Source organism: Natrix helvetica (genome assembly GCF_964273705.1).
Source record: "Natrix helvetica genome assembly, chromosome: 2".
NCBI lineage: Eukaryota > Metazoa > Chordata > Lepidosauria > Squamata > Natricidae > Natrix > Natrix helvetica.
In genome coordinates, this window is record NC_138552.1 from 48,253,237 (window position 1) to 48,278,654 (window position 25,418).

Here is a 25,418-nt window from a genome sequence, read left to right on the forward strand (position 1 = left end):
ATTAATCAGTGGAACAGCTTGCCTCCAGAAGTTGTGAATGCCCCAACACTGGAAATCTTTAAGATGTTGGATAGCCATTTGTCTGAAATGGTATAGGGTTTCCTGCCTAGGCAGGGGGTTGGACTAGAAGACCTCCAAGGTCCCTTCCAACTCTGCTATTGTATTGTATTGTACTATCTGTATTTATGTTGTATGTATGTACACGCACACACACAGAGTGCTCAAAGACTTGCAACATAAAAGAGTGTATTCAATGATATATTAACTTTAAATCTGTATCCTGGAAAAGAATCGGGAGACTCCTATGTTGAAATTCTCACAATCTCATCAAAATATGAATTAATTGCTTTATATCTGTTTGCTATCAGCCTAAGCTACCTCATATGTCATGATGTTAAATGAAATGACAATTGCAGCAGAAGCCACCACTGGGGGGTAAACATTTGGAGAGAGAAAAGGATAAAATTTCTAAGGAAGAGCTGTTGGCTAAACCAGTCAAACTGAAAAGGACACAACAGCAAGATGAAATCAAGTCTACTGAGAAATTTAATTTACTAAAAATCTAGCAATCTTAAAATATTTCTCTCTTGGGTAATGGGTTCATGTGTTGTTACCCAAAGGGGAAAAAAAACATTTTTACCCAATTATGGGCAATTTACTCAGGTTTGGGAAGCACAAAGGAAAATAGTTCACTTTGAATCCTGGTGTCTTTATTGTCCAGCCAAGACTCTTGAGTTTGACACCCCTGCCTTTCTTAACGGGAGGAAAACATATTTTGTGTTCTTCCAGGATGTTTTCGATTTTCCAGCGTTGTCCACCCGTCCTGATAATTTAGATATTTTTGAAACTTGGAAACGTTTAAGATGCGTGGACTTCAACTCCCAGAATTCCCCAACCACCAATTGCCCTAGAAATTTCCCATCCAAGTACTAACAGTTTAGCGCAAAGGCCAGTCAGCCACCTGAGAGACAAATGGAAGTCATAACATCTTTTGTCAGCCTTGTCGTAGTCCCAGATTTCATGAAAGAAAGCTTACAGCCTCACGAAGGCCTATGGGTGCCCGAGAATGTATCGGCTTGAATTCCAACTACGAATGTCCTGGACTCAGATAAGGCGAAAAAGTGTCAAGTGCCCGGAACTTTCTTTTCCTTCTTTTATGACTTCACGAATTCCATCAGCTCTGACCGAACAAAAACGCGCGAAAGGCGGCGGCGGCGGCCACCAAGGGGGCAAGGACGGGTAGAGGGAGAAAGGTGCCGCTAAGGAGAAGGCAAAAGCGACCTTACGCGCTCCGCATTTCCCACGCTTAGAGCCAGGGCGGGAAATAAGGCAGGGCCTTAACGGAGGCACCGGTGGGCGGGACCGCGGCAGGAGGAGCGGCTCTCCGCCTCGCCACGCCAACTCCAATCCCCGCCCCAAGCCGGCAAAATAAGAGAGCGGGGAGGGGCTGCCGCTTGCCTCTCGCTTGCTCTTTCGCCTGCTCAGCGTCGCGGGCGGCGGGAGCGCGGCCCGCAGGCCCCGGCATCCTGGACCGCAGGTAGGAGGAGACCGGGATGGTGCCGGTAGGCCTGGGGTGGAGGGAGGAGGGGTGGGGGGGGGCGCCAGCGACGCCAAAGACGGCGCTTGAGCCGGTGGAGGGCTTGCGGGCCCGCCCTTGCAAGGCTGCGGCCGGGATGGGCCCCGGCAGCCGTAAGAGCTGCAGAGCGGGAGCGCGAGGCGGTAGCCGGGCGGACGAGGAGCGGCGACGCGAAGAGGGAGCAGGCGCGCTCCCACCCGCTGACTGCGGTGCGGGCGTCCTTGTGGCACAAGCCCGCGTGTGCTTGGCGGAGGGAGGGATAGGTGGGTGGGCGCCGCCAACCCAGTGCTTGTAAACACAGCGGGCGCGCCCGGCTTGGTGGAAGCCCGGGGGTGGGGTGGGGGAGCTGCCTCTTGAGATTCCCGACGGCGGAGATGAGGCGGCCGGTTCTCTAGAGGTCACCTATATGCGCGGTTGTAAGGTAAACACTCCCCGGCGCTGTGGCTGGGTTTGCGGGTGCCCGTCGGACCCCCTGCGAGCGCAGAAATCCCTGTGCGCGCGCGCGCGCCTGCCTTCTCGAACATCCGTGACGCAGCAGTGGCTTCATTGTGTCTGCGTGTTTCTGGCTCGGCGAAGCGTCGCGTTGTGGGGTTTCGTTCGGGGAATGCGTGGAGGTCGAATTCGCGCGGGCGGTGTTTATAAAAAGTGCGAGCCGTCGTACTTTTAGGCCCGGTGTAGGTGGTTGTGGGCGTGTGAATACGTGTGCTTTGACTCTCACGGTATACTTATCTAAGCTTGGTGTGGCTTAACATGTATGACGTTCGTTCTTGGACCGCCAGTCTTTGCTTATTAGCTATTTTATGAACGCGTTTTAAGATTAAAAGTATTAAATAACGTTCACTTTCAGAGAAGCCTCTCCGTCTCTATTTCAACATGCTGCTGGTTTCAGTGGCATTTTGATCCTTGCTGTATCCTACATATACTTACCCTTACAGTAGGTAGGAGATATACCCTGTGTCAATATTTTTACAGTGAAAAACAAATGTGAAAACAGTGTGATTCCTTCATGTACAGTCCTGCTCTTAAATGTAAGTCATTTGACTATATTAAACCTTTGATTTTATAAGACTTTAAGAAGCTAGGGAGCAAAACCACAAATCTGAGCAAGCTTCAGGCTATGTGCAGCTTTTGATGTTTGATCTACTTGTGTTTTTCTTTTGTTTGCAGTTTCATAGTAGGTAGTGGAGCTCTGACGTTTTGCCATCTGCTATTTGCAGCATATACTTCATGGCAACCCTGTCTATTCCCATTGAGGAATAGAGCTGATTCTGAAGCATAGTTTTTAAGCCTGTGGGTATGTATGCCCACGTGCTTCAAGGACTCTCCATGGTACTGCTGCCTTGCCTCATTGTCCATAAAAGGAAGTAGCACTATGGAGAGCTCTTGGCAGCTACAGATTCCCTGCATAACAGAGAAATTGCTTTTATCTGGCTTGCCTTCAAATGTATCTTCCTAGATCTGCTCCTCTGAATCAGATCTAAATAATGAGGGGGAATCTCAGCAGAATGACTGTAAATAAAATTTAGCGTTTAGACAAGAAAAATGGAATGTTTTCATTTCAACCAATAGCAAAGTTGTTAAAAATCATGCCAATGGTTGAAGGCTGGTTTTTTTGCAGCTAAGATGACTGCTGAATATTTTCAGCAAAGGCAGCCTGCTATAAATAAATACTGTCGTGCAGTAATTTTATTTCTCACCTGATTTTTTTTAAAACTAATTCCAGGACTTTTAGTTCTGCAGCTTCACTTTTCATTTTTTTTTTTTTGTGGTTGACTTTTAGAGTAAAAAAATAAAAAGAAAAAAAAAACCTCTCAGTATGGTATATAGTAACAAAAATATATTTTAAAACAATTGTTAACAGTAACATAAAAACTAATGGCAATAGTAACATTAAAATATTAAGCTCAACAATAATACTGAATGTAAGAGCATTGTAGCCCAAAATCATACCTAGCAATCTAGTAAAATTATACATTATTTTTCTGCGTTGATATAAAATTGCTAAGCTGTATTTTGATTTGCTGTTACCATTTCCATAAATAATTTTCTAACAAGAAAAATCTGAGATCTGCTTCTAACAATATACGTCACAGGTTCAGAAAATCTGAGTATACTATACATGCTATGCCCCTTTGAATGCCAGAGGGTGAAGGGATGTTAATATCCAAAGCATCATGGTTTTGTAGCTTGTCTCTCTTGATATTTAAGATTAGGCCTGAATATACCCCTGTGTGTGTGTGTGTGTGTGTGTACACAAATACATATACATACAAACACACAAACATACAAAGAGAGAGACATAAAAAGGCATCAATAGATCAATAAAATTAAAAACAAATCTGATTCCAGGCCCAGTAGAGTAAGATTTAATACAATCCCATACAAATGTAAATTATCAGAGAGACATGCCAGAATCCAGTTTGGGGGGGAAATCCTTATTAAACACCAATGCATGATTTTATGGTATAGAATTATATGCTAGAAGTATTCATATGGAAAGATATCTTCATTGGTACCCATCAGGCTCCAGTCATTTATGAATATATGTTATTTATATGTTTATTTGTAATCTAGGAGATGGAAATGTATGGTGGATCTGCCAGTGTCCAGTGCCGTATTTATATCCAGAAACACCTTTGGGACTTCCATGGACCCCAGATAAATTTTGAAAAATAAAGCGTGAGGATGTAGGAAGGACACATTGTTCTGTTCATGTTGGATTCCTTCCTTCCTTCATTTCCCCATTTTTATTATTTTCATAAGTAACTTAAGATAGCAAACATACATAGGACTCCTCCCTCTTCCTATTTCCCTCACAAGAACAACCCTGTGAGATTGGTTGGGCTGATGAGCTCAAGTGACTGGCACAAAGTTACCTAGCTAGCTTTCATGGCTAAGGTGGGACTTGAGTTCAGGGTTTCCTGATTTCTAGCCTGGTGCCTTAACCACTAGAACAAACTGGCTCTCATTTTGCCACTCTTGTCTTTTAGTTTTTGGCTGGTTTTGTTGGTTTTGTTTTTGTGTAGTCTATTTTTTGTCTTCCTGCTCTTATTCACAATGAAATATATGTTGCCTGTGTGTTATTTTCTCCTTGGTTAGTGTTTTGCTTATCTTTGAACTTCTTCAGTTTGATTTTAGATTTTTGTTTCTAAAAAAAAGTAAAAGTAAAAATCTAGATTTAAAAGATGATTATTTTGAAGCCCTCCCTTCAGCTGTTTATAATTATATCCCTATTAGCATAATTTTGAATTATTTTTTAACTGGTTATAATTATAGTTTTAGCCATTTCACAAACGAGCAAATACATCATGTAACTCTTCTGTCGTAAGTTTTATATGTATTCTGAAAGTATCCACTGGCTGAAAATTTTAGAAATCTTCATATATGAATATGCAAGGAACTGTTGAATTACAAATAGGATAGAGGTTCTGGAGAATAAGTCTGATGAAATATAATATGTATGAACTACATAAATATTTTCAGACATCTGTACACTGAAAACATTTATAGGAAACATTTGTTGCTAGGGAGAGAATAATCACTAGGGACTAAGATGGGTTGATGTCATTTCATTTTCATAATGAACCAGTCTTAATTATCACCCGTAACAAAAATGATTTGAGTGTGATATTTTACATGGGTGATACGGCAAAAAAAACACCTTTTATCGTTTTCTTATACTACTACTCTCTTGGGAAAATTACAGACTCGTATCATTGGATATTTTTCTATTATAGCTGAGTGGACAAAAATTCTAGAATGTTTTAGTTATATCCTTTTTGCTTGATGGTTAAAGCTGGCTTGAAATTGCAGGAAATCTGTGTTGTTCAGTGGCTTCTCATTAAACTGAAATATCAAACATTTTTGTTGATATTCTTCAACATGTTAATGACTTGGATGAAGAGGGGGATGGAATGTTGATCAGATTTCATGAAAAAAAGAATGGCTTAGCTAATATTCTAGAAAGCAGAAAGAAAATGTAAAATAATCCAATCCTAAAAGAAAGAAGCTGAAAGTTATAGAATGGAGTTAAATATAGACAGGTGCACTTTTTCACTTAGGAAATAGAAATCACATACATGAGTTCAGGTTACCTGCCTAAATGACATTACATGTGAAGATGATCTTAGAATAGCCGTGAACTGTAAACAAGATGAGTCAGCAATGAAATATAGCTGCAGAATAACACAAATGCCATTTTATTCTGTGTTAGTCAAATCCCATTTTCAGCAATATGTCCATTTAAGAAAACACATTTTAAGAAGGATTCAGATCACCTGCACAGGTCAAGAGAAGATGACAAGGATGATGAGAGGGTAAAACGAAAATCCTGCAAGAAAAGATGGAAGAAACTGGAAATATTTAAGACTTTAGACTTGTGGGGGAAGGGGATATGACTGCATTCTTTGAGTCCCAGAAAGAATGTCACACAGAAGGTCAAAGCTTTGTCATTTAATAGTGCAGAGTAGAAATAATTTAAGTTGCAGGAAGAACTGCCTGAATATTATAAATCATGTCTTAACATTAACAGAGCTTAAAAGTGCTTACATAAAGAAGAGCTAGAGACAACAACATTCTATGATTTTTTTTAACTTTGAATTTTTATACAAAGTATAGACATGATTGCCTAAATGGTTCCTTCCACTGCTGTGGTTTTATGATTGCTTGAGTCATGCTCTGATTACAGTTTCTCTATAGAACAATAACTGCAGTGAGGATGACAATCCTACTCTTTTTTTACTACCTGCTTTTCCTAATTGAGCACTGGATGCATATGGAATGAAACACATAAAATTCTTGGATAAAATGATCTCTGAGCAGATCCTTGCTCTCTTGAAATGTTGGCAGTTACAATTGGAGAGAGACAAGTTGATAAAACTACTGCATATTGTATGTGTTATGTTCTATGAAATTGTACATTAGAAGAAATTTCCGCCTAAAGTATTATGATTAATAGCTTCATTACCCCAGCCACAATTTCTTGAATCCTTAAAGGGCTAGTACTTTATTCCTATCAAGTATGACCTTATATGCAGCTGACTGACTACTCAGAAAAATCATGCATCCTGCTTCTCTTTTGTTGGGGTCTCCTGAAACAGTTCATAATTTGTGAAATTCTAAACATTTTTTGTTTCTGGTTAGCAATAAAAAATGTCCCTTTAATCGGGGAAGTAATTTTCAGGTGTAGAGTCCAGAAGAGCTCAAAAAGAAAATGCTGATGCTCCCCAGAATATTCTTTTATTACCCTTCTTCTCACACATGCACATCTTGAACAATAACATTAATAAAACTGAATTAAAGCTCACTGACTGAATAGGTTTTTTGAACAATGGGTAAAATATAAGTTTGACAGCCACGAAGAGTTTGTTTTGTTGAATAATAATAGATTTTAGTCAATAAATAAATAATCCATATGTTCATAACCTTCATATGCTATTTGATTAATATTATAAGACATCCTTCACTTGAATGATTCCTCCCAGATATGTTGTAACTACATATCCACAATTTTTAGGTAATTTAGCTGGGTTGACTGGCAATTCTGAAAACTGTAACCCCAGCATAACTGGAGACAATTAGGTTGGATGAGGAAATTGTAAGGAGATGCAGACATTGCCATTTTTAATTCTTAAAAGCGTTTGGTCTATGAAATTTGTGTGAGATTTGTTGCCTTTATGGAATAGCAAGTGATATAAATATTACATTTTAGAGAAATGTAATGCTAAGTTAGCTATTCTTCTACATTTCTCAGCCATCATGTTAAACGTTAGAGAACTTGATATTAAAATGTTATTCCTTACATTGAAAACCAAAGTTTGTTGACCTTCAAAATTATTTGTACAAAACAGCTAAGAAAGAATCAGCCAGCTGTCCTTTGTAATATTCCACAGTCTACAAGGAAAATGCAAGTGTTGCTCAGCTTCATGTGACAAATGTACTTTCCAAGTTCATTGGCCCATATTAACAGCAATATTAGCATCACCATGATTTATTGCATAAACAGATATATAATTACCATGCTAATGTCAGACCCACAAAACTCGTAGAAAGGAAAGTTTACTTTAAAAATAATTACAGGTCACAAAGGAATAGCTGGCAGGCAGATCAACTGCTCAGCAGTGCAGCAGCAGTGGAACTGGCTGTGTTGGTACTGCAGGTACTCAGCAGAATGCCTATTGAGATGAAAGGTAATGCAAAAACCTAGGCAGTGGTGAAAGAATGGTTGTTGAACTTGGGTATGTCTAGTTTAGTTAAAAGAAGGACTAGGGGAGACATGATAGCTGTGTTCCAATATCTCAGGGGTTGCCACAAAGAAGAAAGAGTCAACTTATTCTCCAAAAGACCTAAAGGCATAACACGAAGTAATAGATGGAAACTAATCAAGGAGAGAACCAACCTAGAACGAAGAAGAAATTTTATAACATGCAGTGGAATGACTTACCTTCCAAAGTTCTGGTGTTCCAACACTGGAGGTTTTTAAGAAGAGATTGGACAACCATTTGTCTGAAATGGTATAGGGTGTCCTCTTGAGCAGGGGGTTGGACTAGAAGACCTCCAAGGTCCCTTCCAACTCTGTTATTCTGTTAATTGTAAGTGGGCTTAGATAATAGTGTCTTACTCATCTTCTGAATGTTTTGAATGGACAAGAGTCTCCAGTATCCATTCATTTACCTTTTGACATATCAGAAAATAGATGAATACTAATGAAGGCTGATTTTCTTATGGGCAAAGAGTTACATGAGTAAACATAGTTCTGCCTTCCAAAATTCTCAAGCATCATTTAGAGGCAGCTAAACTTCACAACACCTTATATTGTCAATACATGACAACACCATATCACAAAAGCAAATAATTGCAAGCAAGAATTATATTGTAAAAGTTATATTATAAAAAGTTATATTATAAAAGGTGGCAAACTAAGAATATCCCTTTGTAAATAAGAACAGCTTAACCTTCTGACAAAAGGGCATCAACCTAATCTCTGGATCACTCCAGTTTTTATTAAGGGATTTATATGAGACATAATCACTTTGTTTTCTATCTGAGCTAAATTCAGTACTCTAAGGGTCGTGTGCTGTGGTTGAGTAGGGAGTAGAAATTGAGTTGGGGGGCGGATTCCCCACAAACAAGAGCTCCCACTGAAAGTAATTAGAAACACGCTAGACATTTTAGCTGTTGCTTAGCTGTGTACTTGGAATATTAGATTCATTTCAGTATAACATGGAAGGAGAAAACCAAGGGCAGAGTTGCTTCAGGGAAAACTATTTTCAATGAATTCTACAGAGAAGGGTTCAAGCCAACATGACTCCTATTGTTTAAGGATTTCGTCTGCATGTAATGAAGAAAATTGAACACTGACTTGGACCCTAATTGACAGTAGCATGTGAAAATAAAAAGACATTTTAAATTTTATCTTGAAGATAATTCTTGCTTTTACTTCTTTCATCTGTATGGTTCCCTTTAATTGGCTGTCTTTGGCTCTACTATTAGGGTAAGATCTGGTGACTGAAATATGGTTATACTCAGGACTATCATTATGTTTACTATCCACAGGTAGTACTGGATTGAGATGGTACTATTATTTTCAGTTTAGGGATAAAGGTTGGGAGCTGAACCTGGTAGGAAAGAAGAAGGGTAGATAGGCAAAGACACATACCAGTGTTTTGCCAAAAATGGAATACAAGTCGAGCTCCAGTCATCTGTTTGTTACCATGTTCTTGTTTACAATGAAGTCGCTGCAAAGAGACCTAAAGACAGAAGTGACTGTCACTTGTCAGTTCCGCCTGTGCTTGTGTCATGCTAATACAACTCTCTTGTATTTTTAGGTTGTTGGATTCTTACTTAAAATGGAAGTTGACATTAATGGAGAGGCCAGATCTATGCTAGCCCCACTCCCCTTGCCTATCGCTGAAGTGAGTGCTACAAGCAAAACGGACAATGAGAAACCTCGCTGCTCCAGCACCCCATGCTCACCAATGCGCCAGACTGTTTCAGGTTACCAAATCCTCCACATGGATTCTAATTACTTGGTTGGCTTCACTACTGGAGAGGAGCTCCTAAAATTAGCTCAGAAGTGCACTGTAGAAGAACAGAATAAAGTTGAAATGATAGGGCCTACTTTGCGCTCCAAACAGCTTGATTCAGGACTTTCTCGTTCTTCCCGAGTGTGCAAAGCCAGAAGCAGATATTACCAGCCTTATGAGATCCCAGCGATCAATGGCCGTAGAAGGCGACGGATGCCCAGCTCAGGGGATAAATGCAGCAAGCCACTACCTTATGAACCATACAAGGCATTTCATGGTCCTTTGCCTCTCTGCCTTTTCAAAGGTAAAAGAGCTCACTCAAAATCCCTAGACTACCTCAATTTAGACAGAATGAACATCAAGGAACCGGCTGATACAGAAGTGCTTCAGTATCAGCTCCAACACCTCACCCTGAGAGGGGACCGTATGTTTGCTAGGAACAACACATGAACATAAACCATCCTTTGTTCTTCACTGCATCAAGATTGTCTATACAATGTAGGCAGTCGTGCACTTGGTACCTGGTTGGATCAGAAACGTGTTTTCTTAGACCATAGCATAGGAAGATGAGGTGTATGTTTGTGTGTATGTTTGTGCATGTGTGTGTGTGTGCAGATGCGTGTGTGGAAACCACAGAAAGAGCAAGGAGTACTGAAAAGTTCTGACAAGAAATTTCTTTGGAATAGTGTAACAAAACAAAATGTTTTGCCCATGGATACCTGATATTTATGGCAATTTTAACACTCAAAAATTGATGTAATGTGAATTATGTTTCTGACTGAGCTTGCTGTAAGAATTTACTCATGGATCAGCACTGAAATATATTATTTAATATTAATCATATGTGCATATGCAATGAGTTTTGCATTATAAGACAAAATGTTTCACTAAAACCATGTGTTCTTTGAAATAATCCAGTTTGTACTCACTGTATCTGGATTTGCACTGGCAACAAAAGAAAAAAATGCTAATGAAATTAAGCCTCAGTACTTACATTACTAGAGCTGACTGTTTTAAAATGTATAATTGAATTACTACTTGCATTTCAAACTAATTTCAGTGTGATTTTTTTTTTAAAAAAAATCCTAAAATGTGTTTTGAAGAAAAAAATATTGAAAGAAAATTACTGACTTTAATTTTGTATGTTTTTAAAATAATTATCTTAACACAGAAATCTTTATAGTGTATTGTATGTATGAATGAATATTTTATCAGCATAAATACAACATTATATATATATATACACATACATACATACATACACACACACACACACACACACACACACACACACACACACACACACACACACACACACACATATATATATATATATATATATATATATATATATATATATATATATATATATATATATATACATACACACATATACACACATGCATACATGCACAAATGCTGAAAACTGCATTTGCATTTGTGATATTCAGCATTTAGATTTTACAGTAACAGTACCATATAGGTATGATGGGAGGTTGTTATGACATTTTAGCACTGCATTGGAACATTCCAATTTATTTACAGCACTGATAATTTTAACTTTGTCTTGTTTTTTTTTTAAAAGCCTTTCAGGCTACAGCTAAGTTATTAATTTCTTCAAATGGACTGGTGTAAATCATCTCCAAACAAATCCTATTTTACATTTTAATATTTATTATTATTGTTACTCTCTTTTAAGCTATGCTGCTTATTATTGAAAGAGTGTACAATCATGTTATGTTCTTGATCTGTAAGTTATTTAGAAGTGAAAGCTTAACTCTTGTGGATACAGTAAGGAATGCTTAAATTGTTTATGAAACCAAGCCTTTTTAAAACCATTCCTTGCACAGATTTGATTTATTTGGAAAAGACTCATCTCTTAAGAAAGAATACAGAGAGCATATGCTTTGAAAGCATAAGAGTTGTCTCTTCTTTGATATTGTGCTTAACTGGCAGTGCATCAACTATGGATCAGGTTTGTTTCACTTGAGAAGATGCTTGAAATTTTTACAAGTTGCACTGCTGTATTATAGTGAAAAATGATTCCCTAAGTAACTACTTTGCATGGCCTTCTAATATAAACAGAAGAGTACTGTCCAATGCCAAAGAAAGGATTTTTACATTTATTGATTAAACATAAATAATAAATATTAATTAATTTTATCTATGAAGCAGCATTGACTAGAAAATAAAAGGGTAATATCCATACTTTTCTATGGCCCTTGGTATGTGTTGCTCTTTTAAAACCTGGAAAGGAAATTTGCCTGATTATATCATTTTACATTCTTTTCTAAAAATGTATGTGTATTATAAATGTTACATTGATTTTATATATTTTCATATATATTGTAGACCCTGACTCACGAAAGGAATTTAGTTTACATACTTCAGAAACTATGACATGGAATCTACTACACATTGAATATTCAAGAGGACTGCTAAAATCTAGTCATTTTCCTTGCCATTGTAACAGCAGAAACAGGTGCATTTGCCTGCAGCTCACTTTATAATGAGGTTACTCTGTGATTTTCTTTTTATCTGAGAAAAAATTGCCCATTGGAAACAAATAGCCATGGTATATGCATGAATCTGTTCTTGTTATGGTGTGCAATGAATAACCGCATTTTGGGAGATAGTAATACATATAAGAGAAGCCTCACACTTATTATTATAAAGTTTGCTTATAAAGTAAACAATTGGCCTCCCTTTGTGACTTTTGATCTATTTTCTTGGGGGGAAAACATGTTTTAAAATTTTGATTTTAATTTCTAAAATTCTCTGCAACTCTTAAGTCAGTTCTCTGGCAAGATAATCAGCCCATTGCTGATACTCTATGGGATAAAAGTGGGAAAATATAAATTTTACATGTTTTCCCTACTATTTTTAAGAATTGTTCTAAAAGTTTTTTAAGCTATAGCGCATTAATTTCTTGTCTTGTACAAAAATGTTATTTCAGTGATTGAATTCATTGCTTGGAGTTTTTATTATTAATTGTTTTAAAGAGTTCTGAAGAGGCAACATATGCTTTTATTGCTAAATTAATGCATTCATTTTATTAGATAACTTACCTTGAATTGCATATTGAATGATGACCTACCAAGAAAGTAAAACCTGAATGGAAAATTATGATCTGAAGTCTTTGTACCAAGTAGTCATTCATTGAGTTCGGTATTTTTATATATGGATTTTTACAGACCAATCACAAGCCATATACTAGATACATAAAATGCATGCTTTGTTACCACTTCTAAGTGGGCTCCTTCTCTTCTTGATTCCCACGAAACATTAACAAACTATTGAAGTATTCTAGAAATATGGATTTTTCTCCTCTCTAGCAGGATTTCTTTATGAAAAATGTCATTTTTTTACGTAGGTAAAAGATATTCATAGAACTGAGATGGAATGATGAGGAAATACCTCCTATCCCAATATCTGGCAAAGTTTGAAAGTGCTCCATCACAGAGAGAAGCTTTTTTGATCTCCTTTATACTTTGCCAAATTAAAAGAGTGTAGAATAGTGACCTTGATCAAATATAGTTACATTTTTGGCAAAAGCACTCTTCTCTTGTATTGAGAGGGGGGAGCAAATGCTAGAGATTTTTGAAATGTTGCTAACTTCTAAATTAGTTTTAAAATTCCAAAATTGTAAAATGATTTTAAACTTTTAAACAGTCCCTTGCTATTTTTTTTCAGTTTTATTAACAGAATATCCTGCGCCAATCCAGACAGACCTGGCAGTTAATGCCCACATGATGATAGTTCTCATATATAGGCAAATGAACTTTCCATAGCATATCTAGTTCAGTTTGGGGTATCAATATTTATTTTATTTGTATCCCAGTTTTCCTCCAGCACTCATGGGGCACATGTACAACATTCCCTTCCCTTAATTTACTCTACAACATTATAATAGGTTCATTATTCTTGCAAGAGTCTAATTTATCTGTGATCTGTAATTTGACACCTGATTTGATCAAGGCAAAGGTCAAGTGTTAATGTCCTCTGTCAATATCACCTGTTCCGAAGACTGGATCTGCAGTTTCTTGTCACAAGCCTGTGGTCTACATGGATTTACAAGCTACACCAGATTCCTCTTACAGGACATGGAGAATGAAATTACTCAAGAAACAGTCTTAGGAACTCCAGCACCAGCACTGTGATGAGATCCAGAAGCTTGTAACACCAGCAATGGCCCTAGTTTGTCAGTGTGAGTCAACTCCATATATATATGCACTTGCATCTGGTTCTGTTTGAGACAATTCTCCCTGACTCTCAAGAGTCACATGAATGATCGCAGCGCACACATACAAAAAGGACAGGTCTCCAATTAGGGTGCTGAAGTTTTTGACACTTTGCCCCCTCCCCCATAGGCCCTATGAATGTATTAGATCTAGTCATTTGCCATCGCCATGTCAGATGCAGTTCTGTTGTAGAGAAACCTGGTATTTACCAACAGTTGAAGACTAGAGCACTTTTCAACTTGCTAACCTGGCTCTTAAAGAGTGGGACCATTGGCTTAGAAGTAACCTAATGTATGAATCCCCTTCCCCAACAATACACTCAGTACTCTCTGCCATATTTCCATTTTCTTATTGAGCCTCTGCTGTTTAATCTCCAGAGTCCCCATTCTCCTCCAATAGTTCAATTCCATGACCATTCTTCTAATTCCCATCACTTACATCTTAGGTCCTTCAACTTTGGGGAGAACTTTAAAACATTCGTAAAATCCCTGCATCTTAATCCTGTTCCTTTGCTTGGGAAGGGATGGGAAGCTGACTTCAGTTTTCCCTAACTCTTATCTGGAGAACATACTCTTGTATTTAAATCCAGGTCATATGATAGTTGTTAAAATAAACCTTCAGAAGCTTCCCAGACAGTTTAATTGCAACTGCAGACCCCAAATCTTTTATCCCATCAGTGAAATCTTTCTGAGCCTGAGAAGGGTTCTTTTGGTGCCCAAGATTCCTTTGTTTACCATTCCTACTCCAGATGTCCTTCTGGCTACCACTTTGTAGATAATAGTGGTCATAGTTTGTGTTCCTCAACTTCTACCCACTCTTCCTGTCAGCAGTGCCAACCACTTTACTCACCTCTGATAAACCTGCTGAGGACAGAAGAACCCAAGGCAGATTCATAGTCAAGTCCCAAAGCAATGCTGGTAGCTCCATTTCAAGTGTTCACCTTGTGTCCATTCCTCCTCCATCTTCATTCACCAACCACCAGACTCCATTATGTCATTCTCCACCAAACCTTGTCTGAGATCCTCTGCTTTTCTATTCTTCATATTATTTTTCTCCTCATGTTCACTAGCAGTTTCTCTTTCCAATATAGTCCCAATGGTCTTATAACATACAAAGTAAACATGTGCAATAAAGCCATTCCTGACTCTGGAGCCAAAACTACAGAATCACCCTGGACTGTGCATTATTTTAGTAACTCCCAGGGCACATATGTATATACAGTATAAAATATATTTGCAATGGATAAGGGTAGTAATGCTATCAAGGCTTAACACAGTTTTTCAATCAGAGTTACTACAATTCTTTATCAGAGTTACTACAATTCTTTATAGCAGTTAGATTAGGAAATGTTATTGGGCAGTATAGTAAGAATTATTCTCCATAGCATACTATTATGAAACTTTTAAAAATAATTTTAATAGTAATTGAAGTTTAGCAAAACCCACCGTTAATTTAGTACATAGGTTTATTGATTTAGCAGGGTAGAAAAGATTTGTTCTAATATATTCCCATGAAGTTTACTATTGTACAATTATGTACACATTAAATTAGCAATAAATGCTAGAATCCTGACCTGATGATACACACAGGGGCATATTGCAGTTTGTACTGGAGTACTATTGTGTTAATTAGAGTACTGTATTTTTTGGAGTATAAAATGCACCAAGTTTTTGAAGAGGTAAATTTTTTAAAAAGATGTTTTTGCACTCTGCAGGACTCCCAAACCCTCTGCACGCCTCGCTTTTTGTGAAAACGAGGCATGCAGGGAGTTTGAGAGGCCTGCAAAGTACTCCTGGGGGATGGGGAGGAAAAAACAAGCAAAAAATGGCCCATTTTTTGCTCACTTTTGCCCTCCCCAGTCCTCAGGAGTACTCTACAAGCTTCCCAAACCCTCTGCTCATCCATTTTTGTGACGGGTAGGGTTTCGGGAAGCCAAGGGGAAGCCAAAAATGCTGTATTCAGTGTATAAGATGCACCAGATTTTCACCCTCTTTTTGGGGGGGAGGGGAAAGGTGCATCTTATACTCCGAAAAATACGGTAGCCCTAGAATCAAGACTATGCCACTGAGCCACAACTTGGGACATTAGATAAAAATAAGTTCAGTCTCCAGTAGAGGTTTACTTCCTCTATTTATTGGCAGGAGAGTGAGGAGGGTGAATCCCAAAAGGGTACAAAAAAATAAAAACACCTGCAGCCTTCTGATGATCTCACTACCCTATAGCCAGTGGTGGGCTGCTAGGGGTTTGCAGAGGTTCAGGAGAACCTCTAGCTAAGATTCTGTGCAATTTGGAGAACCCTCAAATCCCACTTCTGGCTGGCCTCGCCCACTCCACCCTGCCCCTCCCAGGAGTCTCCATACATCCTGTTTTGGATGCAGGTAAGTGTAGGACATATGTGGAGACTCAGTAGGGCAAAAAATGGGCCTACCAGAAGTTCAGGAAGGACGGAAATGGGCCTGTTTCTGGCTTCCACAGGGTCTCTGGAGCCTGGGGAAGCCGTTTTTGCCCTCCCGGAGGCTCAAAGAAAGCCCCCAGAGCCCGAGGAGGGCAAAAACCTCTCCCGCCATGGTGCAGGAGGCCAACTAGGCCACACCCACCATGGCCATGCCCACCCAGCAACCGGGCAGAGAAGCCATTGCTAAAATTTTTGAAGCCCATCCTTGCCTACCTCTGCCTCTCAGCAATTGGAATACCAGCACCAGCAGCTCTTAACCACAAAAAGATAACCTGGCCTTGTTATATTAAGAGTGGAAATCTCTTCACAAAGGAAACTTGCAGCCTCCTTAGACTATTCACTGGCTTCCAACTCCTTTTTGATGCTGGTTGCCAACAATGATGAAACCTAAATATAGCCTCTTTTACTTATAAACTTGTAGGCAAGATTTTAAAGAACTTGAAAGGACTAATATCTTCTTAAACAGTATACTGATGGACTAAGTGCTTTCATAATTCAGAAATTACTTTTTACAATAACTGTTAGTCATATTAGAAATGCAGCATACATGTCAACTTATCAAGCAGTTATCATATTTTATATAAATACTTCTTAAACATAAGACTATAAAAAAAAGTACTTGTGTGCTTACACCAGTCTTTCAAATGATATCTTTTATTACCACAGCCAAAAATAAAAAATGCTGCTCCATGGTTATTCCTCTTGAAGTTTCTTTATATCTTTTTCCTGGTTTTTTTTTAAAGGATAGCAAAATTTCTGCTTGCAGATTAAAATAATTGGCTAAATCTCACCTTTTTTTTACACTTTCTGCAACATCTGAAATGATAAGCGCATTTATTACAATTTTTTGCTGCAATCATAAACAAGAAATGCAACTCTAACAATAATACAAGATTTGCTGATATGAGTGAACAATGATGAGTCTGGTAAAATATGGAAATCCAGGGAAGGAGTATTAATAAAAATTAAATATGACAAATAAATACAATGTGAAGATATTCTAGTGAATTAGCCAAAGAAATGAACGCTTGTATCTCCTTTAGTTCAACTTAAAAACTAAGTAATGTTTTTTTCTGATTTATGCTTGCCTCAGCCTGCAGGAATCTAGGCAATTCGTTGATATTTAACATATATTTAAAAATAATAAAATAACAAAACAGTAAGTATAACAGACTGTTTCCAAAATATATATATTAGACCAGTGTTTCCAAAACTCAGCAATTTTAAAGATGTTTATACTTAAACTCCAAACTTTCTGAGCCAGTTATAAAATTATGGGAGTTGAAGTCCACATATACATTGCTGAGATAGAGAAACACATCATTAGACTGTAGGTGCAGATGGCTTCACAACTAAGTACCAAAGATCGTCCAGAAATGCTAGGTTCTTACTATCTTCAGGAAGAGCCCAAGTATGGGAAGGCATATTCTCTTTGGAAAAAAGCTGTCCCATAGGAAAGAACTTCCCATAGAGATTATTCACTGTTGGGTCTTCTTCCACAGCACCAGTTTGCAGATGGGGGCCCTAAGTAGCTGCTTCTTGACTGTCTGAATTAGGCAGGCAAATAGGCAATAATCTATTTGGAAAGGACAATCTCAGTATTAAGCCATATACTGTAATATATTGAATAATTATGCCATGTGTATCCATTTGTGCTTTGTGTTTTGCTTCTACACTCTCTTGAAACTCTTCATACTAAATTCAGACTCAAAGCATGTCTTGAACCTTACAGAATTCATTGGGTGCTTTGGGTAGACATATATGATTCTTTTAAAGTTGTTTCACTGTTTTTAAAGCTACTCAACATGATCCCACAGCTGGAGTACATAATTTTTTTTCAGGGCAAAAGTTGCATTTAGGTTTTAAGTAGAAACCTAGAAATCTCTTGATATGCCCCAAAAGTGGGCTGAGCTAGGACAAAAACTAAAATTGGTTTAATGTATATGCAAATAAAAGACAACATTTTCCTGTCGCATTAAAGTACACAGCTTTATAGTTAGATTCTGGAAGGGTCTGCAAAGTCTTGAAGTTACAAAAAGGACACATTAGCAAGTGAAAAACCCCAACCTACCACCAAAAACAGACTAGATCTACTTTATAGGAACAAAGAGACTTAAATTACAGAGTCATTATTGGTGACAGGGAAAGTTTCAGGAAACTCTGTACTTGGATATAGATGAAGTCATAATAAGATAAGCACATGCATTAGAAAAATACAAACTAAGCAATTTCTTATCTATACTGTGCTACAAGCTAGTCTGTACCAAGAGCAGAAACTTTTCTATGTTCCTATATTATCTAGGAAAGATAATAGTAATAAGGTGAAGAGTTTCAAGAGGCTGGTTAAATGAGATGGTGATTCAGTTGACTTATCCTGCTAAAGCAGTTTTACAAAGTCAAGTTGTGCAGTATGTTTACATAGCTTTTGGACAGTGATTCTTAAATGGGGTAATTATCCAAGGGGGTAATTTGGGCATATATTGTGGGTAATGGAGCAATTTGTGATAGCTTGTTTGTGAGTCCCCAGTTTGGGACTGCTGCTGCTGAGGCCCTTGTGTGAAAGAAGAGTCTCTTGGGCTGGAGGGTAATGGCATTCAAAACTGGGGAAAGGAATATTTTGGAAAAACAATTTAACAAGCACTATTAACAAAAAGCTACAGCAGTGCTTCACTTTTGCTGCTTCAGTGATCTTCTAAACATTAATTAGAATGTTGCTTTTCAACCCTTTCTGAACTGCTACTACTGAATTAAATAATATTCCTTGTTCAAAAAAAAACTTGGTGTGGCTGTTTCTTTAAATAGGGCATATAGTTATATGTTTGAACTACACAGGGTTATTTTTACTATGCCAATATGGCTATAGTTTTATCATATTAGGCTACCTGCTTCTGTTATACTGAATACATAATTTTCTGTTCCTTTCTTGCATATTCAGTTTCTGAATCTTGTCTGTCTTATCAAAGGTATAATACTGAAATATCTTGAACAACACAGCCATGCGATCAATGGTGGGTTTCTCTTACCATCACTACCGGTACGCTGATCACAGTCTGTCCGTACACGAGCCTGATGTGCGCTGCGCGTGCATGTGCAATCCACCAGCCCTGCGACGCCCAGCTGCTTGTTGAGGCGTGTCAGGCTATGCACGTTGTGTGCGCGTACACAGTGTGCCTTTTGGCATAAACACAGCTATAGAGCGTGGGCACGTGGGCCAAATGAGCCACCGTACCGGTACACTCTCAGCTGCTCCAGGCCACTACCGGTAAGGCCGTACCGGTCAGGACCGGCAGCAACCCACCACTTCATGGGATGGCATCAACATTTTAAACAAGCATCAATTTATTCAATAGAAGCCTATTTAAAACCAGAGGACCTGCAGCAGAAGGAAGCTACTACACTACCAGTAATTTGTGTTGATGCCATAAGAAGGAAGATGGGGGGTATTGGAGGGGGGGGAGGAAGTGAGAAAGGCATAGCTGAATTTCTTCAATCTCTCATATCTCTAAGCACTGAACTACCTTCCCAACAGCTGTGGGTTTCCTTGCCCAGTCCAGTGGAGAGTCTTCTTTGACTAAATGAGCCAAGCTTGAGTTAGTAGGAAAAAAATGTGAATCAATTTTGTGAGCCATTTGGAAACAATTTAGACTGACTTTGAAATCCTGCTTGTTTGGATCTTATCTAACAGAGAGAAAAATATGTTCTAGATTTGTAAATGTTTTGGTTTGAAAGAACATAGGCAGAAAAAAAAACCAACTGATTCAGTTAATGTTTAATATACAGTCTTGATAATGTAGAATACAGGGTACAAATTACTACTCATTTGGAAGTGAATAGCTGTATTTTTCTCCGTTGAACAGTAATAAAAATAATGAAATCATAAAATTCTGTTCTGAACTGTAATAACAGTCATAGTAGTACCATAATTGTAAACAACTTCAACATAATGGCAATTCATCTGTTAGGCCGACTGAAGGTTCAAAACAGCATGCAAGGTTTTGAGTTTCCAAGCATTCTTAATAAGGCAAGGTTGTTAAAAAAAAACTCATGAAAAAGAAAAGTGTGCCACAAATTTATTTTAGATACATTAATTGTATTCTACATTGTATTAAGACCTTCAAGTTGAATTAACAACTACTGTGTTTCTCCGAAAATAAGACAGGGTCTTATTTTCTTTTTATCCCTGAGATAAGCATTTGGCCTTATTTTCAGAAATGGCTTATTATTTTGAGGTGAAGGAGGCGGCAAGCATGGTCACCTCATGGCTGCTGCTGTGTTGCAATATTTTCAGGGAGGGCTTATTTTTTGGGGAGGGCTTATTTTAGCAGATACACTCAAAAGCCCAATTGGGCTTATTATCCGTGGAGGTCTTATTTTCGGGGAAACAGGGTATTGCACTTAAAATTCTTAGTAAAATTCTCAATAAAAATTAGAGTTAAAAAAGGAAACAAAAGAAAATTACTTATATTTAAAATCAGTTGTGTGCTTTATTTCATGGACTCATTGGGCTGTAGAGTTGTAAGGGGTCACAAGGATAATCTAATGTAATGTCTCTATTGTGTAAGAAAACTATCTAAACCATTTATGAAAGGTGGTATCCAGCTTCTTTGTAAAGAGATGGAACACACACAACCTTTGTAGGGAGACTGTTCCATTGTTTTACTGATTTTATCAGGTAGACGTTTTTTCTTATAATTAGATAAAATAGATGTCTGCAAAATTTATACCATCATGCAACACATTAAATGTAAAATATATAAAAATACATATATGTGCACACACATACACTCACACGAATGGAAAGATAGTACAAGAAGATCAAAGAATATCACACAGGCATAGAATCGTTGCATCCCCTTTACATGAATCTGTCTAACATGCCTGCTTCTCAGTAAAGCAGATAGACCAACACATTTCAATTTAATTTTAATATAATTTATTTGATTTAGTTGCTTCTGGACTCAAAATGACTTTGGGTGGCTCACAATGTAAATGCAAAGTATGCTATTAAAACCCCAATAAAAATAGATAAGGCAAAATAACAAAATGGCCTTTAGCCAGTTTAGTCTTATAGTTAAGGAACCAGGCAGAAACAAGGAGATTGTGAGTGTTAGTCTCACTTTAGGCATAAATGTGGTTGGGTGACTTTGGGTCAGTCATTATTTCTTTGTCTAAATAGGAAAATGGGAGGGGGAATGAGTATCAGGTATGTTTGCCACCTTTAGTTACTTAAAGATGAGATTTAAAAAATAAATAAACAACAGAACTCACAAGGGGCTCCAACTACCAGAGCCTGGGAAAACTTCTGTTACCCTGGAAAAAAATGTGGCTGCTTTGAAATTCCCAGTAATATTAATAAATAGACTCCTTAAAGCAGCCACATCTTTTCTGCCCAGGTTTTTGCAGACATCTAAAATATGAAGACTTTTTTTTAATGAATAGCAACAGAGATGCTGTGCTTGTCCAAGGTCTGGATCATTTTCAGAATCAGAACAACTGTATTTAGCATAAGGATGCACAGCCTTTTTTGAGCCAAGGGACCAACTCTAACTTAGAATCAGCAGCTGCCTTCCAACAAATGAGAAGAGCCATGACTAAAACTAAATGGTTTTTCAAATCAAAATTTTAATTATTTATCATGTTTAATATTTCTTCCCCGTTCCCATTTATCCCAATAGAAGGCACAACTTTCAGCTTTAGTAGCAGACCACATTTAATATTGCTTTACCTGGAATATATCCAATTACAGCTGATCTAATGGGATTTGATGAATCATAGAATATTAGGTTCTACATCTCTTATGTAATATGAGCCTTCAAATCCTATTAAATCAGTTCTAATTAGATATATTCCAGGCTGAACAATACCAAGTATGGTCTGATACAAAAAAGAAAGAAAAAATTAGTAGCAGTCTTAACTGATGGGGTGGGGCAAATGACTTTCTTCTTCTACAGAAAGGGAGTTGGTCCATTGGGGTTTCAGGTTCACCAAGTTGCCAAGATTGAGAAACACTGGTATATCCCAACCAGGTGATTATTTCTGCTCTACATAACACTGCTCCAGGGGTCCATCCTAATGGAAGTGTGTACAAAAGGAATGGGGGTTGGTTGGATGGCTACCTGTGTATCTAACAGTCAAATTGATAAACTGCTACTGAGAAGTTAACTGCAGTTCATGTGTTAACCAGTTTCCTAGACCTGGTAACTTTAAGATGTGTAGACTTCAATTCCCAGTATTCCCCAGCCAGCATGTTCACCTAACTTAAAGTTGCCAAGCTTAAAAAAACATTGATTTTATACATCCACATGAAATTACAATAGGGGTGCCCATGGACCAGATGCATCATGTGTAGGCCATGTCTATCCAGCTCTGGGGGAAATGTTGCAAAATGTCATGTGACTGTAGGTCACCACGTGTTTGACACCCATGGATTACAACAAGACTCCAGCACTTTATTTACTTAAAATTTAGTTCGGCAGAAGTTGGTTATCTATCCTTTATTTACAATTTGTATATTTCTATCTGTATTCTGCAGGATATTTTAAAGATCTCCTAAAGCAGTTTGCATGTGTTATGATTCTAAAGGGCAAAGTAAAGTGCTTGCCTCCCTGAATTACAGGTTTAAGAAATGAACTTTGACACAATTTCATAGTTCAGAACAAGGAAATGGTATAAAAATAACACCACACACATATTATTTTGAATGGTAAACTCAGTATTACTTAACATCTTAGCAGCTTTCATTCATATTTTGTTTAAATGTAATGAACCTATTCATATCTAGCAGCTAATGACTAAATCAACAACTCTATGCATTCTTTGTCACAGAAAAAATTAAGATCTTAGAGTGGTTTGGATGTTAATTGGGATAATTGGCATAATTACAACTGTTACCTCCTGGAAGATATATTTTAACTGGTATTTTAAGGGAATTTGTTTTTAAATTTAATTGATGTGTCATTTTTAGGGGTTTTAAAGCCATATTTATATTCTTTAGCTGTACAGTTCTTTTAATTCTCTTTTTAACCTCCTCCTTACCTATTTATCTATCTATTTAATTAATTTTAACCGTGTATGATGTATTTGCTGTGTGGACTGTACACCGCCCCGAGTCCCTTTTGGGAGAGGGGGCGGTCTAGAAGTGCAAATAATAATAATAATAATAATAATAATAATAATAATAATAATAATAATAATAATAATAATAATAATAATAATAGCAAGCCTTCTTGAAGATGCTGATAATGAAATGCATGAGAGCAGGATTTGAGAAGGCATTTAAATATCATCAATGGGATTTCTTTTGCTTGTTTTCCTTACATCTTTCTGCTGTGCCTCAATAGTGGAAAATTGAATTCCCTAAAAACATCATAAATGCAATATTGTTTGAAATAATATTGATTGAAATGTATTATGATTCTTTTCCTTTGTCAAAAAATATCAAACAGTTCTTAAGCTCATTAAAGTAAAGGAACATGTACATCTGTGCTAAGTGCTATTTCTAAAGGCCCGTCAAGCGGAAGCAGCTGAGATTTAAGTTTTAGAAATGCTCTGGAAGAAGAATTGGACACAATAAAGTGGCTACAAAAATGGAACTAAAGAGATTATTCAACTTTCTCTGCTTTTTATAACAGCTCCAGTTGTTTTGAATGCATCTGGCATAATACTTTCTTATTTAAGAGTATGCCATGGATGATACCAGTTGGGGAACTAGGCTTGAGTTCTACAGTCTTCTGTAAACAACAGAGCAGCAGAAAATTCTCAACTGTGCCCAGATACAGTTAAGCTCATTGTCATTTAATAGTAGCTGACATTTTATATATACAGAAGTAGTCAAAAATCTGATATCTGAGTTCAGTTTTAATCATTTGGAGGTGGATCAGTAAATGTGCAGTGATCAAAGCAATTCTAGGTTAGCTTCGATGCATTAGTGATTCTGAATTTTTAAAGTGATGTTTTACATTAAACTTGCAAGAATAGGTTAGGTATCCTTTTGCATCAGTTTGAAGGAAAGCCTTGCCAGTAAAGCTGTGACTGGGGGAAGGTAATTTTTGCAGTGTTTCTTGAAATCTAGTTAGTCATTGTTTTCCTGATCAGAATATGCGGTCAATTTCCTGGATTCTCATTGATAGACTGTGTGTGTCAGGTCTCATTAAAGTCACATTCTCTCTTTCTGTATTTATGTCAGAATTAACTACGGTAACTTACTAATTGGGTTTAGCTGCCCTGCCACCTAACTCCACATCTTAAATGTGAGCTGGTGCTGAGGTAAATAAAGAGCTAAAGATAGCAAATGTTTCAGCATAATCTCAGCTTGAACTGGGCTCTGTCTGTTTCATTGCTTTCTGATGCTGCTAAGTGGCATAAAAGACAAGAGAACCAAAGGCAGCTGCTGTCCAGCAAGTCAATGGAATCACCTAATTTGTTTTTCCTTCCTTTGCTGCAGAGAAATGGATTGGGTTCATTGCTAGCTATTCTGGATCTACATGATCTTTTTAAAAATATAAGCAGAGAATAGGATTCATATAATATATTTCAAGTTTTATTATCTCTGGTCATTTTAAAAGCCATGCCATCTTTCTGCTGTTCATAATTTCCCTTGCTCTTTTCTCTTTCATAACAATGTTGATCTGTAATTCACAACAACTTACACAAGTAAAGATGTTAATCACAATTAAGTCTCATTACTCTGTGAGTTGCCTTTTCAATTTTAATTCAGAAATGTGTGTATTGAATTGAATAATTACTGCTCATTATGATTGCTCTGTGGTAGCCACCTTTCAATTCTGAAATACAACTCTTCCTTAGTTCTATGACTGCAAGATTTATTACTTATATCCATTGCTGCAGTTGGCTGTCCTAACATTTTAGCATTTCTCCCCTCAAAATGTAATGATTTAGCCAATTACATCAAGAAAAACATAGTTAATGTATCTAATAATCACCACTTCCTCTTTATAATCATTGCTCCCTTATGTTCCATAAACAATTATAGCAAAACAATATGATATTGGAAATAATCCCTTGCTGTCAACTTATACATTAGATGGTTGCTCATAGTATTTTATTACTGTAATATAGTACAGGGCCAGTGGGCCTATGTTCTCCTAGCTGGGACTTTTTTC

At 37.5% G+C, this 25,418-nt stretch overlaps 1 protein-coding gene across 3 annotated transcripts; it reads left to right on the forward strand.

Annotated features, from left to right (window-relative positions):
• Positions 1–1,408: 1,408 nt before the first annotated feature.
• On the forward strand, positions 1,409–12,335 carry MACIR (macrophage immunometabolism regulator). Of its 3 annotated transcripts, none has more exons than XM_081944277.1 (3): positions 1,409–1,537; positions 9,403–9,904; positions 11,953–12,335. In XM_081944277.1, the coding sequence occupies exons 2-3, from the start codon at positions 9,424–9,426 to the stop codon at positions 12,108–12,110; spliced, it is 639 nt and encodes a 212-aa protein (XP_081800403.1). In that variant the 5' UTR covers positions 1,409–1,537; positions 9,403–9,423; the 3' UTR covers positions 12,111–12,335. The 3 variants fall into 3 exon arrangements, with proteins under 3 accessions (XP_081800403.1, XP_081800405.1, XP_081800404.1); XM_081944278.1 differs by lacking the exon at positions 1,409–1,537 and adding an exon at positions 7,367–9,068; XM_081944279.1 differs by lacking the exon at positions 11,953–12,335 and having other exon boundaries at positions 9,403–10,726.
• Positions 12,336–25,418: the final 13,083 nt, after the last annotated feature.

Excerpts from the sequence above, each read along its gene's own strand:
- MACIR (XM_081944277.1), top strand. The coding sequence starts at position 9,424 with ATGGAAGTTGACATTAATGGAGAGGCCAGATCTATGCTAGCCCCACTC. Across the intron at positions 9,905-11,952 it reads GCCTCTCTGCCTTTTCAAAG|ACCCTGACTCACGAAAGGAA; the intron begins GTAAAAGAGCTC and ends TATATATTGTAG.